Source organism: Thalassophryne amazonica, chromosome 7 (genome assembly GCF_902500255.1).
Source record: "Thalassophryne amazonica chromosome 7, fThaAma1.1, whole genome shotgun sequence".
Lineage (NCBI taxonomy): Eukaryota > Metazoa > Chordata > Actinopteri > Batrachoidiformes > Batrachoididae > Thalassophryne > Thalassophryne amazonica.
In genome coordinates, this window is record NC_047109.1 from 70,492,284 (window position 1) to 70,510,495 (window position 18,212).

Sequence of the window (18,212 nt, forward strand, 5' to 3'; positions counted from 1 at the left end):
GCACGTCTTTTATTTAACAGAGGGACTTTGCGGGGGATTCTTGCAAATAAATTAGCTTCACACAGGCGTCTTCTAACTGTTACAGCATTTACAGGTAACTCCAGACTGTCTTTGATCATCCTGGAGCTGATCAATGGGTGAGCCTTTACCATTCTGGTTATTCTTCTATCCATTTTGATGGTTGTTTTCCATTTTCTTCCACGCGTCTCTGTTTTTTTTTGTCCATTTTAAAGCATTGGAGATCATTGTAGATGAACAACCAATACTTTTTTGCACCTGCGTATAAGTTTTCCCCTCTCCAATCAACTTTTTAATCAAACTACACTGTTCTTCTGAACAATGTCTTGAACGTCCCATTTTCCTCAGGCTTTCAAATAGAAAAGCATGTTCAACAGGTGCTGTGTTCTAGGAATGTGAATCGTACAACAACTCGCGATTCAATTTGATTCTGATTCTTGGGGTTACAATTCGATTCAGAATCGATTTTCGATTCAAAGAGCTCTTAGAAATAGTTATATTACTTAAAAAATATTTAAGAAAATGCAGCTTTACAAGGTTAATCAAGTGATTCTAGATGTAAATTTACTTATCTGCTTTGCTCGTTCAGAGTTGGCTGGCAGTTTAGCGAAGCACTGCTCAGTAGTCGGCAGAGACCGCTGCTCCCCTCTTTTAGCTCCGGGTGATAGTGTAGCATGTGGGCTTGTGGATTAGAAGTGTTTCCGAAGTACTTGACTTTAATTTTTCAGATTCTGCACACTACATAAGTCATGTCAAGCTCCTTCTTATGCAGCAAATAATAAAATCCAAAATGCGCCCAAACATTTGCCTTCAGCAAAGACGGTGCTGACTGAATTAGCTCTTCGTCCGCCATGCTAAGCTACAACCACTGAACTCTTCAGCGCATGAGTGTTTGAAGCACGTCGGACCACCCCCCCCTCGCGGGGACGCTGTAGTGGAAGCCATTGCCTGACAAACAGTACACGCAGCGAGTAAGCAAGATTATGTTTAAAAAATGCTTTTACAAAATCAATTCTTGGACATTTTGGATTGATTCAGAATCGTAATAAATAAGAATCGCGATTCGGACGTGAATCGATTTTTTTCCCGACACCCCTACTGGCTTCATCCTTAACTAGGGGACACCTGATTCACACCTGTTTGTTCCACAAAATTGATGAACTCACTGACTGACTGCCAACTACTATTATTGTGAACACCCCTTTTCTACTTTTTTTTTTTTTTACTGATAGCCCAATTTCATAGCCTTAAGAGTGTGCATATCATGAATGCTTGGTCTTGTTGGATTTGTGAGAAACTACTGAATCTACTGGTACCTTGTTTCCCATGTATTGCATCCACTCCTTTTCTACCTCATCAGACCACACTCATGGATGAGATTCCATAAGAGGGACTGGTGGCTCATCTACAGAGCAAGTCCTTGTCTGTTGTTTGTGGCCATCAAAATGGTCAATGATTTTTGATTATTTTAAAAAGCACCAGTAATAACTTAGGCTCTTCTGTCTTTTCACGGGAAAAGCATCCGAAAGGTCCTCTGTGTACATCACCGATCTTGCATCCCCATGCAAGGATGTGCATACACAGAATGTTAATCCTGCAGATGGCAAACTGATGGAGCAATTACAGTTGTGTTCAGAATAATAGCAGTGTGTTTTTTAAAAAGTGAGCAAAGCGCAAAAACCTTAATACAGGTTTTATTTCCATACACACAAATGCATTGAGAACACTGCACATTCTATTCCAAATCTAAAACATGAGGAAAATTGATCAGATTTATTACTTTACATCAAGTGAAGAAAAAGGAATATTAGGCTGTTAAAAAAAATAGCAGTCTCTGCATTTTTTCTTTGAAAACTCAAGCATTTACTGTATAAACCGAAAAAGACTTGATGCTTTGGCTTTCCTGTGAATCACTGAACTAATATTTAGTTGTATAACCACTGTTTCTGAGAACTGATTTACATCTGTGTTGCATGGAGTCGACCAACTTCTGGTACCTGTGAACAGGTATTCCAACCCCGGACGATTGGGCTACATTCTGTAATTCCTCTGCATTTCTTGGTTTTGCCTCAGAAACAGATGTCACCCCACAAGTTTTCTATTGGATTAAGGTCTGGGATTGGGCTGGCCAATCCATAAAGTTAATCTGTAACCAAGATACTGCTCACGTTCTGGTGTGTTTGGGATCATATTGATATTTTTACTAAAATTATGGAAGAAAGGTTTTCAACTTTCAACCATAAACAATTATTCATCTGTGGTGATCTCAATATTGACCTTCTGAATCCATCTAGACATAAAGCAACAGACGATTTTTAGACACAATGTACAGTTTGTCTCTGTATCCCACAATTACTAAACAAGTAGAATAACATCACACAGTGCTACTTTGATAATATCTTTACTAATAATATTGGGGTTCCTACGTTTAGTGGCTTACTACTATGTGACATCACTGATCATTTACCTGTTTTTACTCTGTGTGACTGCAAGCTCAGTAAGGTCAAAGAGGATAAGAAGGTGACTTTTAAGCGAATAAGAACTGAAGAAAACATTGATGCTTTCAACAACGCTGTTAAAGATCAGGACTGGAGTTCAATTATCTCTGAAACAAATGTAGATCAAGCTTATGACATTTTTCTGAAGACTTTTATGTCCTTGTATAACAAACACTGTCCAGTCAAAGAATACTGTATAAAGAAGAAATCAATTAATAGCCCCTGGCTTACAAAAGGAATATTGAATGTGTGTAAAAAAAAAAAAAAAGAAAAATCTGTACAAATTGTTTATCAAATAAAACTCAAGATGCTGAACTCAGATACAAGACATACAAAAACAAATTGACTGATATAATGCTAGCATTCTAATTATATTTTAAACAAATGCTGTATGATAACAAAAGCAATATAAAGAAGACATGGGAGATACTAAATGGTATATTAAACAGGGCTCAACAAAAACTGAGTACCCCAACTATTTTGAAAATGTAAGTGGAAATAAGCATGATATGGAAAACATAGTTAACAATTTTAACCATTTTTTGTGAATGTTGGTCCGGAGCTGTCTGCTGGGATTCCAGACCATTCCCAAAGTCAGCCCTTAGCAAATGACACTATGATTAAGAATCCATTTTCAATGTTTCTCTCTGCAACCAATGAACAGGAAGTAAAAGAAGTAATTCTCAAATGTAAAAGTAAATATTCCACAATTGTGATGGTATTGACATGTCTTTAGTAAAGAGAATTGTTGACAATATTGTAATTCCATTCGCTCATATTTGCAACTTGTCTTTCCAGTCTGGTTGTTTTCCTAGCAAAATGAAAATAGCAAAAGTGATACCATTATTTAAAAATGGAAACAAACACACTTTTACCAATTATCGTCCAATCTCCCTCCTCCCACAGTTTTCAAAAATTTGGAAAAATTATTCACTTTTCGGCTTTAAAATTTCATTAACAAACATCAAATAATAAATGAAAGTCAATATGGCTTTAGGTCCAAAATAACTACTTCTATGGCAATAATGGAGGCTGTAGAAGAAATAACGAATGCTCTGGACCATAATAAATATGCAGTTGGTATTTTATTGATTTTAAAAAGGCGTTTGATACGATTAACCACTCAATTTTGATTGGCAAATTGAAAATTATGGAATCAGAGGAGTAGCGGGGAATTGGATACGAAATTATCTGACCGGAAGGGTACAGTATGTGAAAATGGGAGATTATGCATCTGAACATCTTGGTATTACCTTGGTGTCCCAGGGGTCAGTGCTGGGTCCATTTTGTTCAATCTTTACATTAATGATATTCAATGCATCAAAATTTTAAAGGTAATTCTCTTTGCTGATGACACAAACATCTTCTGTAGTAGTTTAGATTATAACGAGCTTCTGGAAACTGTGAATATGTAAATGAATAAATTAAAGAAATGGATGGACATCAATAAATTACTGTTAAATCTAAGTAAAACAAAAGCTATGTTTTTGGTAATTAATACATAGAAATGAATTTCAAATTATTATTGATGGTGTACAAATTGAAAATGTATCGGAAAACAAATTTCTTGGTAATTATGGATAGCAAATTATCATGGAAAGCCCACATCAGGCACATAAAAACTAAAATATCTAAGAATCTATTATAAACAAAGCTAAGCAGTTGACCAAATAGCACTCCGTATTTTATATTGTTCTCTGGTTTCCCCTATTTCACATACTGTGTCGAAATATGGGCAATAACTATAAATGTTCAACAAATCCACTATTCTTATTGCAAAAAAGAGCCATGCAGATTATTCATAAGGTTGGTTTCTTTGAGCACACCCATGATCTTTTTATCCAGTCCAAATTATTAAAATTTCATGACCTTGTAAAATACTGTACTGTAATTGTTATTTAAAGCATTCAATCAATCAATCAATCAATTTTATTTATATAGCGCCAAATCACAACAAACAGTTGCCCCAAGGCGCTTTATATTGTAAGGCAAGGCCATACAATAATTACGTAAAAACCCCAACGGTCAAAACGACCCCCTGTGAGCAAGCACTCGGCGACAGTGGGAAGAAAAAAACTCCCTTTTAACAGGAAGAAACCTCCAGCAGAACCAGGCTCAGGGAGGGGCAGTCCTCTGCTGGGACTGGTTGGGGCTGAGGGAGAGAACCAGGAAAAAGACATGCTGTGGAGGGAAGTAGAGATCAATCACTAATGATTAAATGCAGAGTGGTGCATACAGAGCAAAAAGAGAAAGAAACACTCAGTGCATCATGGGAACCCCCCAGCAGTCTAAGTCTATAGCAGCATAACTAAGGGATGGTTCAGGGTCACCTGATCCAGCCCTAACTATACGTTTTAAGCCTAATCTTAAAAGTAGAGAGGGTGTCTGTCTCCCTGATCTGAATTGGGAGCTGGTTCCACAGGAGAGGAGCCTGAAAGCTGAAGGCTCTGCCTCCCATTCTACTCTTACAAACCCTAGGAACTACAAGTAAGCTTGCAGTCTGAGAGCGAAGCGCTCTATTGGGGTGATATGGTACTATGAGGTCCCTAAGATAAGATGGGACCTGATTATTCAAAACCTTATAAGTAAGAAGAAGAATTTTGAATTCTATTCTAGAATTAACAGGAAGCCAATGAAGAGAGGCCAATATGGGTGAGATATGCTCTCTCCTTCTAGTCCCCGTTAGTACTCTAGCTGCAGCATTTTGAATTAACTGAAGGCTTTTCAGGGAACTTTTAGGACAACCTGATAATAATGAATTACAATAGTCTAGCCTAGAGGAAATAAATGCATGAATTAGTTTTTCAGCATCACTCTGAGACAAGACCTTTCTAATTTTAGAGATATTGCGTAAATGCAAAAAAGCAGTCCTACATATTTGTTTAATATGCGCATTGAATGACATATCCTGATCAAAAATGACTCCAAGATTTCTCACAGTATTACTAGAAGTCAGGGTAATGCCATCCAGAGTAAGGATCTGGTTAGACACCATGTTTCTAAGATTTGTGGGGCCAAGTACAATAACTTCAGTTTTATCTGAGTTTAAAAGCAGGAAATTAGAGGTCATCCATGTCTTTATGTCTGTAAGACAATCCTGCAGTTTAGCTAATTGGTGTGTGTCCTCTGGCTTCATGGATAGATAAAGCTGGGTATCATCTGCGTAACAATGAAAATTTAAGCAATGCCGTCTAATAATACTGCCTAAGGGAAGCATGTATAAAGTGAATAAAATTGGTCCTAGCACAGAACCTTGTGGAACTCCATAATTAACCTTAGTCTGTGAAGAAGATTCCCCATTTACATGAACAAATTGTAATCTATTAGGTAAATATGATTCAAACCACCGCAGCGCAGTGCCTTTAATACCTATGGCATGCTCTAATCTCTGTAATAAAATTTTATGGTCAACAGTATCAAAAGCAGCACTGAGGTCTAACAGAACAAGCACAGAGATGAGTCCACTGTCTGAGGCCATAAGAAGATAATTTGTAACCTTCACTAATGCTGTTTCTGTATTATGATGAATTCTAAAACCTGACTGAAACTCTTCAAATAGACCATTCCTCTGCAGATGATCAGTTAGCTGTTTTACAACTACCCTTTCAAGAATTTTTGAGAGAAAAGGAAGGTTGGAGATTGGCCTATAATTAGCTAAGATAGCTTGGTCAAGTGATGACTTTTTAAGTAATGGTTTAATTACTGCCACCTTAAAAGCCTGTGGTACATAGCCAACTAATAAAGATAGATTGATCATATTTAAGATCGAAGCATTAAATAATGGTAGGGCTTCCTTGAGCAGCCTGGTAGGAATGGGGTCTAATAGACATGTTGATGGTTTGGATGAAGTAACTAATGAAAATAACTCAGACAGAACAATCGGAGAGAAAGAGTCTAACAAAATACCGGCATCACTGAAAGCAGCCAAAGATAACGATACGTCTTTGGAGTGGTTATGAGTAATTTTTTCTCTAATAGTTAAAATTTTATTAGCAAAGAAAGTCATGAAGTCATTACTAGTTAAAGTTAAAGGAATACTCGGCTCAATAGAGCTCTGACTCTTTGTCAGCCTGGCTACAGTGCCGAAAAGAAACCTGGGGTTGTTCTTATTTTCTTCAATTAGTGATGAGTAGTGAGATGTCCTAGCTTTACAGAGGGCTTTTTTATAGAGCAACAGACTCTTTTTCCAGGCTAAGTGAAAATCTTCTAAATTAGTGAGATGCCATTTCCTCTCCAAGCTACGAGTTTGTGAGTTATACCACGGAGTCAGGCACTTCTGATTTAAAGCTCTCTTTTTCAGAGGAGCTACAGCATCCAAAGTTGTCTTCAATGAGGATGTAAAACTATTGACGAGATACTCTATCTCACTTACAGAGTTTAGGTAGCTACTCTGCACTGTGTTGGTATATGGCATTAGAGAACAAAAAAGGAATCATATCCTTAAACCTAGTTACAGCGCTTTCTGAAAGACTTCTAGTGTAACGAAACTTATCCCACTGCTGGGTAGTCCAATCAGAGTAAATGTAAATGTTATTAAGAAATGATCAGACAGAAGGGAGTTTTCAGGAATACTGTTAAGTCTTCATTTCCCTACCATAAGTCAGAACAAGATCTAAGATATGATTAAAGTGGTGGGTGGACTCATTTACATTTTGAGCAAAGCCAATTGAGTCTAATAATAGATTAAATGCAGTGTTGAGGCTGTCATTCTCAGCATCTGTGTGGATGTTAAATCGCCCACTATAATTATCTTATCGGAGCTAAGCACTAAGTCAGACAAAAGGTCTGAAAATTCACAGAGAAACTCACAGTAACGACCAGGTGGACGATGGATAATAAATAAAACTGGTTTTTGGGACTTCCAATTTGGATGGACAAGACTAAGAGTGAAGCTTTCAAATGAATTAAAGCTCTGTCTGGGTTTTTGATTAATTAATAAGCTGGAATGGAAGATTGCTGCTAATCCTCCGCCCGGCCTGTGCTACGAGCATTCTGGCAGTTAGTGTGACTTGGGGGTGTTGACTCATTTAAACTAACATATTCATACCTGCTGTAACAGGTTTCTGTAAGGCAGAATAAATCAATATGTTGATCAATTATTATATCATTTACTAACAGGGACTTAGAAGAGAGAGACCTAATGTTTATAGACCACATTTAACTGTTTTTAGTCTGTGGTACAGTTGAAGGTGCTATATTATTTTTTTTCTTTTTGAATTTTATGCTTAAATAGATTTTTGCTGGTTATTGGTGGTCTGGGAGCAGGCACCGTCTCTACGGGGATGGGGGTAATGAGGAGATGGCAGGGGGAGAGAAGCTGCAGAGAGGTGTGTAAGACTACAACTCTGCTTCCTAGTCCCAACCCTGGATAGTCCAGGGTTGGAGGATTTAAGAAAATTGGCCAGATTTCTAGAAATGAGAGCTGCTCCATCCAAAGTGGGATGGATGCCGTCTCTCCTAACAAGACCAGGTTTTCCCCAGAAGCTTTGCCACTTATCTATGAGCCCACCTCATTTTTTTGGACACCACTCAGCCAGCAATTCAAGGAGAACATGCGACTAAACATGTCACTCCCGGTCCGATTGGGGAGGGGCCCAGAGAAAACTACAGAGTCCGACATTGTAATGGAAATTTTATTTACCTAAGGTACAAACCACTCGTAAAAGGTTTGTGTGGACAGTATGTGGGTCAAATGTGGAATGCTCCGGATCTACAGTGAAAGCTTTGCCCAAATATTCACAAATTAAGTCCTTGTATAATAATGCAGTTTGGTCAGAATACAGTCATAGTAGAGTTTAAATGTCTTGTTGTGCACTTGTCTGTATCAGTGTTGTGTTTGATACTTGAAGTTTCCTTAACCATCGTTGGTTGTGAGTTCTTTCTGTTGTATTACCATTGTTTGGTAACATTGTTCTTACCATTTGTTGGTATGTAGCTTGTCGTTTCTTATATGTACATTTATTGTATTTACTAATCTACTCTTCATTTAGTTATCAGTATTTTCGATGTGAATGACTTGTTTCTTATTTTGGTGTGTTATTATTTTGTTTTTTTGTGTGTGTGGGTTTTTTTTTTTTTTGGTTTTCTCAACTGATATGGAAATTGGAAGTCAATAATAGTTTAAGTTAAGTGTTAATGTAAGATAGGGGTGGGATTCAATACGTTTTCTTCTTCCCACTCCTTTTCGAACAAAAATGAAATGTATCTGATTGTTTAATATGTACTAGGTTCATGTATTTTGTTACACTGCTCGAAATGAATTAATGAAATGAAATGAAAATGAAATCTTGTTGAAAGACCCATTTAAAGGGCATTTCCTCCTCTGCATAAGGCTACATGACCTCTTGAAGCATTACGATGTATTCAAACTAATCAGTGATTCCTGGTATGCGATGAATAGACCTGACACCATAGTATGAGACACATCTCCATATCATGGTGCTTGCTCCACCATGGCTCAGTGTCTTCACAGTGTGCTGTGGATTCAGTTCAGTTTATGGGGGGTCATTTGGCAAACTGTCTGCAGCCCCTAGACACACAAAGAACAATCTTACTTTCATCAGTCCACATTTCTCTTTAAACCAGTCAATCTGTTGTTTGGCAATTGTAACCTCTTCAGCACGTTTTTTTTTTTTTTTTTTTTTCAACAGTGGGACTTTGCGAGAGCTTCTTGCCCATAGCTTGTCTTTACAGAGGCATCTTCTAATTGTTACAGTACTTACAGGTAAATTTTCTTCATGTTTTGATTGAGAATAGAATGTGCAGTGTCTCCCCCCATGCATTTTGTGTGTATGGAAATGCAAGTTGTCAGAATTTTGAGCTTTACTCACTTTTTAAAACACTATTAGTTTGAACACAACTGTACGAGGTCTGTCATAAAGTATAGGTCCTTTTTTATTTTTTTCAAAAACTATATGGATTTCATTCATATGTTTTTACGTCAGACATGCTTGAACCCTCGTGCGCATGCGTGAGTTTTTCCACGCCTGTCGGTGACGTCATTCACCTGTGAGCACTCCTTGTGGAGGAGTCGTCCAGCCCCTCGTCGAATTCCTTTGTCTGAGAAGTTGCTGAGAGACTGGCGCTTTGTTTGATCAAAATTTTTTCTAAACCTGTGAGACACATCGAAGTGGACACGGTTCGAAAAATTAAGCTGGTTTTCAGTGAAAATTTTAACGGCTGATGAGAGATTTTGAGGTGATACTGTCGCTTTAAGGACTTCCCACGGTGCAAGACGTTGCTCAGCGCTCTCAGGCGCTGTCATCAGCCTGTTAAAAGCTGAAAACCTCCACATTTCAGGCTCTATTGATCCAGGACGTCGTGAGAGAACAGAGAAGTTTCAGAAGAAGTCGGTTTCAGCATTTTATCTGGATATTCCACTGTTAAAGGAGATTTTTTTAATGAAAGACGTGCGGACGGGTCCTCGCGTCGGGACGCAGCGACACGGGGTGCAGCGGCACAGGAGAAACACCTCCGTGTGATAACCATTTGTAAAATCCAGGCAGCTTTTGATGTCTTTCAGTGGAGTGAGTATATGAGAATTGTTTAACAGCTGGACATGTTCCAACTTGTCCTTAAGGCTTCCAACAGAGGTGTTTTTCCTGTGCCGCCGCACCGCGTCGGCTGCGTCCCAACGCGCGGACCCGTTCCGCCACGTCTTTCATTAAAAAAAATCTCCTTTAACAGTGGAATATCCGGATAAATGCTGAAACCGACTTCTTCTGAAACTTCTCTGTTCTCTCACGACGTCCTGGATCAATAGAGCCTGAAATGTGGAGGTTTTTCAGCTTTTAATAGGCTGACGACGGCGCCTGAGAGCGCTGCACGACGTCTCGCTCCGTGGGAAGTCCTTAAAGCGACAGTATCACCTCAAAATCTCTCATCAGCCGTTAAAATTTTCACTGAAAACCAGCTTAATTTTTCGAACCGTGTCCACTTCGATGTGTTCTCACAGGTTTAGAAAAAACTTGTGATCAAACAAGTGCCAGTCTCTCAGCAACTTCTAGACCAAAGGAATTCCGACGAGGGGCTGGACGACTCCTCCCACAAGGAGTGCGCACAGGCGAATGACGTCACCGACAGGCGTGGAAAAAACTCACGCATGCGCACGAGGGTTCAAGCATGTCTGACGTAAAAACATATGAATGAAATCCATATAGTTTTTGAAAAAAATAAAAAGGACCTATACTTTATGGACAGCCCTCGTATGTGGCTAATAGGTGCATATTTTGTACCATTTAATAGATAAGATGTTATAAGTGATTTTTTTTTTTTTGCCACTACATGTCACGTTAGCACCAACTTCTCATTGATAACTCCTTGTCCAAGCTCCCAACTCCACACCAAAGAGAAGAAAGGCCAGTGGATGCCCTTTTGCTGCTCAAAGGGTTCTCCATCTGGGGGAAATGAAGGTCTTTGGTGATTTTAGTCCAGTCATATTCTTGTTCAGAGATTTTGTTTTTTTTACCTTCTGAACATAGTTTCTTGTTGCAATTCCAGACAGTCATTACTGTCTGCTATTTTGAATCCACAGAGTTATGGGGCAGTCACTGACTGCTGTCTTGTTATAAACATGAGAAGAGGCAGCACTTCCCCAGACCAGGACTTGTACCATAAACTTGCACACACAGCCGGTCCTACTCTATAAACGAAGAACACAAAAGCTCAGACTACAGCACTTACAGATCAAGTGTTGCTTAATTCTCTGCACAGCGTTGTCACTACGCCACTACACAATCTTTACATAGAAATATTTGTTTGGCTGCTGTTAATTAAAATCCCATTTATGGCACATTTTTAAACTGCTGTCTTCCCCCCCTCCATGTAATGACACAAAGCTCTCATCAGATTCAGACTTTTCTGTTCAGATTCTCAGTCTGATTATTAGGGTTCATGTAAATGTAACTATGAGACTCACACTGAGTCTTCAATACTTACAGATTTCAGGCAACACTCGTGGGCGTGTGTGTGTGTGTGTGTGTGTGTTCGAAGGGGGGTATTAGTTGAGCTTCTCTTTGAAGGGTCTAAAATTGGACTTATACCTCTTCTCTGTGAATATCTGCCAAGTGCAGTACATTATGAGCTCATGCAGTTCTGCGATAGCTTTACCATGATGAACACCAAGCCTGTGAGTTGCTACTGGTGTGGACATCACAGTCAGATGTATTTTTGAATTTTAATAAAAAAAAAAATGGATAAAAAAAACTGTCTGTAGTGTACAACACTGAAACAGCAATTCTCTGATTGCAACTACTCAACAGTTTTACTAGATGTCTAAAGTCTGCATTGTGAGCATTGACATGAAATACTGAGTGTCGCAGAGCCAGGAAGAATATAATATGTGTTTTAGGATATTTGAAATGATCCCTTGTGGATAATTTTACCTCGAAGAAGGCACCACCTATTTTAAGCATAGGTACTTTAATTTTAGCATTCATGAATTAATTAGTCTCATTTAATTACTCAGTCTCAATCTGCAGTCGTCATTCTGCAGGTCAGATCCGACACCCTCTGTAAAACCATACAAAACAATCACAGAAACTTCACACGTGTAAGATATTTAACTCTGGCTGGAGGTAAATAACATTACATATCACAGTGTTATGTGTCGACGCGGGTTGAGGAGCGGACCTGCGTCTGACGGAACCCCAGCGCTAAAATAACCAGAAAGCGGTTCAATAACAGAACAATTTATTGAGTCACCCTCTGGTGCTAAACAAAGTGTAGAAACAAAACAGCGTCATTCTGGTGGAGTGAAGGCTGGCACGCTGTCCAGCGCCCAAAAGGATCGAAGCCCGGCGCTTCTGGACTCACTGTTACCGCCAAACACCCCCCAGGTGGACACGACAAACCGACTCTCTGCGAAGGATAGAAGAGGGTGAGGTAAGTCAGCAGTTACAACCAATATCCTTCAAAAGACACACACATCAGCAACACATTCAGCTCTGTATTTTAAGCTTTATGCAAATGAGCAGCTTCTCACAACAGGTGGAGGATCACTTGTCCGCACGCCACAGCAGTGAGAAGCGAGCTGCACAATTCTCATCACAATTCAAATCTACTGCGTAACAAAATACCAAGTTACTATCAACAAGTAGTCAAACAATTAATCACCTCTGATGTGTGCTGACAGCATGTGTCCCTCACCCTTCCTGCTTCACAGGCATGATGTGTCAAACCCAGGCGCGGTCCTCAGCGTCTCACAAACGAACATCACAAGGTCGAGTTCCCGGCAATTCTGCTTGAATCACACATGGCTTAAATGCAGAACGCCATCTAATTATCTGCTTCAGCTGAAAGTCTTTAAGGTTGCATGTGAGCACCATCCACAGGTGCTGCACATGATGTTGATGAGGGTGTGAGCACCGTCCACAGGTGCTGTACATGATGTTGATGAGGGTGAAGGACTCTTCAGCCAGCACCTTCTCCACAGACAAATCAGTTTTCATACCACCTGGAGAACAAAGAAAAGAAAAGAACACCAAAATGTCCAGCCACACCCCCCAACACACAACATCACAGTAAGCAATTTAATGATGACGAAATTCAATGAGCAATGATTATATGGCATTCAGATAATTGGTTTCCTAGCGGGGAGTTTTAGGAGTTAAATTCGTGCTTATCAGAAGGGAATTTACTTTGGATATTTATTAATGTGAGAGAAGATTGATTTGTTTGATAGTTAAATAAAGCCACTCTGTTTATCTAACAGGCTCTGGTCTTACTTGGGAGGCAGTGCTGCTGGTCTCCGTGAGGTCCGATGCTGGAAGCAGTCTGGTTTTCAGTCGGAGGACCATCCGTCTGCACAGCTGTCTCCGGTACCTTGGCACAGGAACTCTGATGGTCACCCGCCCAGTTTCGTTGGTTACCGGGGACGCTTTCCGTGTAATTTGCTGTGACTTGCGACAGCAGTTCACTCTCTGTGCGGCTTAGCTGACCTGGATGTTTTTACCTCTGCAGCGCTCCGTAGTCTGGGCCATCAGATTAAGGGCTTGTGTGTCTTTATTCTTGATTAAAAAAAAAACTCAACAGTTCGTCTTTCGTCATCGTCTTTTGAAAGCTGGGTCAAATCAAACTCAATACAAAAATAGCTGACTTATGAGAAAATGTTCACGAGGGGAATTTGGAGTTGAAGAATAAAAGGTTTTAATTTGAAAATCAAAAAAGGAAGTTAAATGCGACTGCGCGTTTAACTTTACAAAAGTTGAGCAAAAGTTATCTGTCAAAAAAAGGAAAGTAATTTGTTGGCGCGCACAAACAAGAAATAACTTTTAAGCAGCACGTGGTTTCAACAAAGAGTCGTAAATCTTGACGGGTATGCAGCGTCTTAAGACTCAGGAAAAAGAAAGAGTATGAGCAAAGAATGAAAGGCTAAAGAGAGCAAGTTCCCGGGCGCAGGCTTTTCAGTGTTAAAAGCTCCACCCCCGAGAATTCTGGGTACTGTAGTTTTTCTGAGTTTCTTTGTCTGGTTTATATAAATAAATCAGCATCTGCTATTAAATTTCCGCTTTGAAACCAAACAAGTCCTGTAGGATAACTCTTTTAAATGGTTTTCCTTGGAAATGCACACACAACACAATTATATATGAAAGAAAGCACATTAGGTAAACTTTCCTCAGTGAACAGAGTATAACATACAAGTATATTACTTTCATGCATGAGGTTAAATGGTCACATGTTTTCTTTTCTTTCTTTTTTCTGTTACAACAATACAATGCAGTTTTTTTTCTAAAACGTGGTTACACTTTAAATCTGCACGAGTTGGTCCCATGCCCTTCCCCAATTCGTCCAACAGGGGTCACTCTTGTTCCATGGACTGGATTTTGGATTTCCTTACAAAATGTGAACGAGTTCAATACTAGGTCAGTTTTAATCAGAGAAACTGGACTGTGATCAACAAGTTGATGGCAGTTCTTCGTGAGCTGTTTTTTTTTTTTAGTCTAGTTGGAAAGACATATTTTTAGGACTTTTGGGAAGAAGGTAGGTCTTTCTGTGGTCTTTTTTTTTTTTTGGCACATCTGGTTTGGGATCTTGATAAGGTAATTCGCAGCTCTGTTACAAATGCACTTTCGGGAGTTTTAAATCCTGGAAAGGGTGGGGGTTTATGACACCAAGCCATCCTGTATTGGCTCAGAAGGTCTCCCTTTGACACCTGGAGATATACCAGGCCTTGCTGTGTTGAGTTTCTCCTTTTTAAAGAAATTTCATGACTTTTGCTTAATGCAAACTTCAACATCACAATGTGATGTTGAAGGTTGCCGCAGCTTTCCGTTACGAGTCAGCTCGTACTTTCACCTGCAAGGACTTTTATCTTGACATTGTGACTTACAATCGTTCCAAAACAGAGCTGCAAAAAAGTTAAATTTTTGCGATAATCTTGATGCTACATACAAATGGTCACCCATTAAAGTCTCATTCAGCTGTAATTATATCAGTATGTCCATCTCTCTATTGTAAAAACCAGAAAAATCTGCACAGCCTGAATGCTCCCATGCAAAAAGCTTTATTAGATACAATGTGCAATATAATGTGTTGTTACCATTCCTTAATTAAACGTTTCTGAGATCCCAATTTCTCGAATGAAGGTGTCGGAGGTGGGTGGGTGGGGGGGGCACTCATAGAGATATAAATGTTCAGACCTACAAATAACCTTTTTTGCAGATATGTCATATATTTGGAACCTTACAGTATTTTCCAAGCAACATTCTCGCATCTGGCATGCAGCACTAATATCCTGGCTGTATTAGATGATGACAAAGTCTGTTCTAGCTGTTGACATGGTACACATCAGGGCTGTGCAAAATTCAGAAATTTAGAGTTGTAATGCTACCTCACTTCAAAAGTCGACTCATTTCCACTTCAGTTCTGTATTTTGCTCATCGCTGGTACAAATCAAAATCAATTCATCAGTCAGATCTTTGCTGTTGGACTTGATATGCCATGTGTGCTGCTCACTAGCCTCTCTCCTACTTTCAATGGCACGTACCGTCTGGTGTGCAGCTGGCGCTGTCACTGGTGGTGAAATTTTCTCTTGTCTTTTCATTGAAAACAATGGAACATTTGGTTTACTGTCTACCACATATCGCCAACATGTGAATGCAGAAACAGAAGTATTTCTTTGTGATCATCCGTGTCATATTTATGGAGTATAGAACTTCTTGGTTCAAGTGATGAGCTCCAATAATGGCGTAGAGCACGATGGAAGTGGACCCGAAACAAAAGTTGCTTTGAATAGTGTCACATGCCACGTATCGATGGGAATTAAAAAAAAAATCAGTTTGAATTGTTCCAGCTTTATAATCCTTTGTTCTCAGATGATAAAAATCTCCCACATACAGAGGTCAGTTACTGGAGACAGTGAATTTTCAGCCAGCTCTATATTTATACTGATCTGTTTTGAGCTCCCTCTCTCTATCTCTCTCTCTGTGTGTGTGTGTGTGTGTGTGTGTGTGTGTGTGTGTGTGTGTGTGTGTGTGTGTGTGTGTGTGTGTGTGTGTGTGTGTGTGTGTGTGTGTGTGTGTGTTTGGGGGAGGGGTTATGTTTTCTAATCTATTTTGAGCAGCGCCCCCGCCTACCCTGGGTGGCACTGTAGCTATAAAAGGCTTCATCAACCAAACAAGCTTTTCTTCACTCCTTGTTTTAGCTGAGACAACAGAGCAGAGGTAAGTGTGAGTGTATAACTGCATCTGCTGACAAAGGGGGGAGCAACCCAAATATTTTCTGCTCCATGTCACAACTCAAAAGGTGACAGAATCCTGCCCCATTTTCTGTCATCAGCAGACTTGGTGACCTTTAACCTGTACTGGTATCTTCTTGTCCTCTTGCCCATTCAGGATTTGAAACATTCTCAAGTCTGTGGGTAGTACGTTGAATGACTTGTATCCTAGTCTTGCTAAAAGCATTATATCTGTTTATTGTGAAAAATGTGAGTAACGTTGTGTCTGGTGGTGTTAACATTTGTGCCTTTACACAACTGATTGTTGTTAGTAGTTTGGAAGTTTTGCTCGAGGGAGTATGGAGGGAATTAGACAGCTAAACACGCAAAATGTGATTTATTTTTTTAAAGCATGCAGGTTTTCAGAATCATGTAAGGGCAGAATATTATTTGAATAGGCTGTAGTATAGTAACTAAGTCATAGCCTCTTTTTAAAACATTCTTTGCTGCAGATGCACAAAGGTGGCTGCTGTCCTTTTGTTTTTGTGGACTCTGCAGACCTGAAATCTGTGGTTGTTTGCGTTGCTCACTGTGTTTGTATGAGGCCGATGCCAGACTGTCGCTGAACTAATACAGGCACTAACTTCTGTTTTTAGAATTGTGTTTCTCTGAGGGTCGTCATGAATTATGGCGTTGTTGAAAGGCTTGATGCTGATTTTATATATAGTGCATATGTCGGTACGTGTGTCAGATTTTGTAGCTTTGCCAAGAAGGTTAATGTTTGTGGTTGTGTGCCAGGTTGTAGTAGGAGAAAAAGAAATTTTTCTTAAAAGAGCACAATAAACCATCTGAAAATTTTGCGTTGTTTACAGTCAACTTCAGTGTTTTATTGCTGCAGAATTTTACCCTGTTATGCAAAACCAATGGATTCCAAATATCAGTTTTCTCATGACTTTAAAACCCCCTGCAGGAATGTGCATGTGTAGAGCGGGGAACATTATGTTCTAGTAAGCTGCAGGGAGTTGGAGGGGAAAATGTGAAATGTAATTTGATATCAAGTGTAACTCGTTCATGGTGACAAAAGTTGATGTTCAAGGTGACATTTAGCCTTCTGCACACACATGAACCCCACCCGTGTCATTCTCACTTCACAACACACACAGACACACACTAACTTAAATCTCCAGCAGATTTCAAAAGTAGAAGCTTTCAAAGAAAAAGGTGTCTTTCACAGCACCTATGTTTGTGTTTTGCAAGAATAACAAACATGTTCTGTTTTGTAGTTCTGATTCTTCCCCTAGCTGCAAGTGATTACAGGATCATGTAACTAATGCCGAGTCCTGTACACCGTTTGTAAAGGCCATGGCCAAACTTGACTGAAAGCGCATTATTGGTGTGTGTGCTTTGGTGGCATCTGGTGGACCACACCGTTCACAAATTAACATGATTGAATGATTAATCCATTGGTTAATTTTTATTCACTGCAAAAAGACGTTTGGGGGCTAAAAAGGTATCATGTCCTTCTATCCACGAGTCTTGTCAGTGTAACGCCTGCTAAAAAACAAACAAAAATAAACTTTACTTTTTCCAGTTATGTATATGAAAATGGAGGGTACTACGTTACAAATGGCCACAATTCTTAAATGACTAATGTAGTATTTTTATTAAACCCTTGTAAAGAACTAATTGTCGACACTACAGGTGCATATTGATTGTTTCATTTCAGAAACGTGTACAGAGGCAAAATTACAAAAATTGTTTAACAGTCGAACTACTTATGAACCTGACTCGTGTGTGGGGTGTGTGTGTGTCCTTCTAACTCCACTACAGTTAAGTACAATCTGTTTTTCTGTGTATCTCCAGATGCCTCAGTTTGAGAAGACAACAGTCCACATGAGGGACCCTGAAAGGGTCGAACAGATTATCTGTGGTCTAATTAAAGGAGGAGCTTCCAAATTACAGGTACATCATCTTGTCCCAAGTCATGATGTAGAGATTACACAGCGCCTCTTTGTGGTAGTGAAGATACTGTGTTTGAAGAA

General features: G+C 39.4%; 1 protein-coding gene across 2 annotated transcripts in view; it reads left to right on the plus strand.

The window, feature by feature from the left end:
* The window catches only part of nt5c3a (5'-nucleotidase, cytosolic IIIA), an 85,753-nt gene that overhangs the window by 42,581 nt on the left and 24,960 nt on the right, over positions 1 to 18,212 (plus strand). Inside the window, exons 1-2 of one of the 2 annotated variants that reach the window (XM_034174399.1) lie at positions 16,096 to 16,177; positions 18,034 to 18,132. The exons of the other annotated variant lie outside the window; for it this stretch is intronic. Of the exons in view, the coding sequence (XP_034030290.1) occupies positions 18,034 to 18,132 (99 nt within the window). The 5' untranslated portion in view covers positions 16,096 to 16,177. Of the gene's footprint in view, positions 1 to 16,095; positions 16,178 to 18,033; positions 18,133 to 18,212 lie in introns of those variants that run through there. 2 annotated transcript variants of the gene reach the window in all.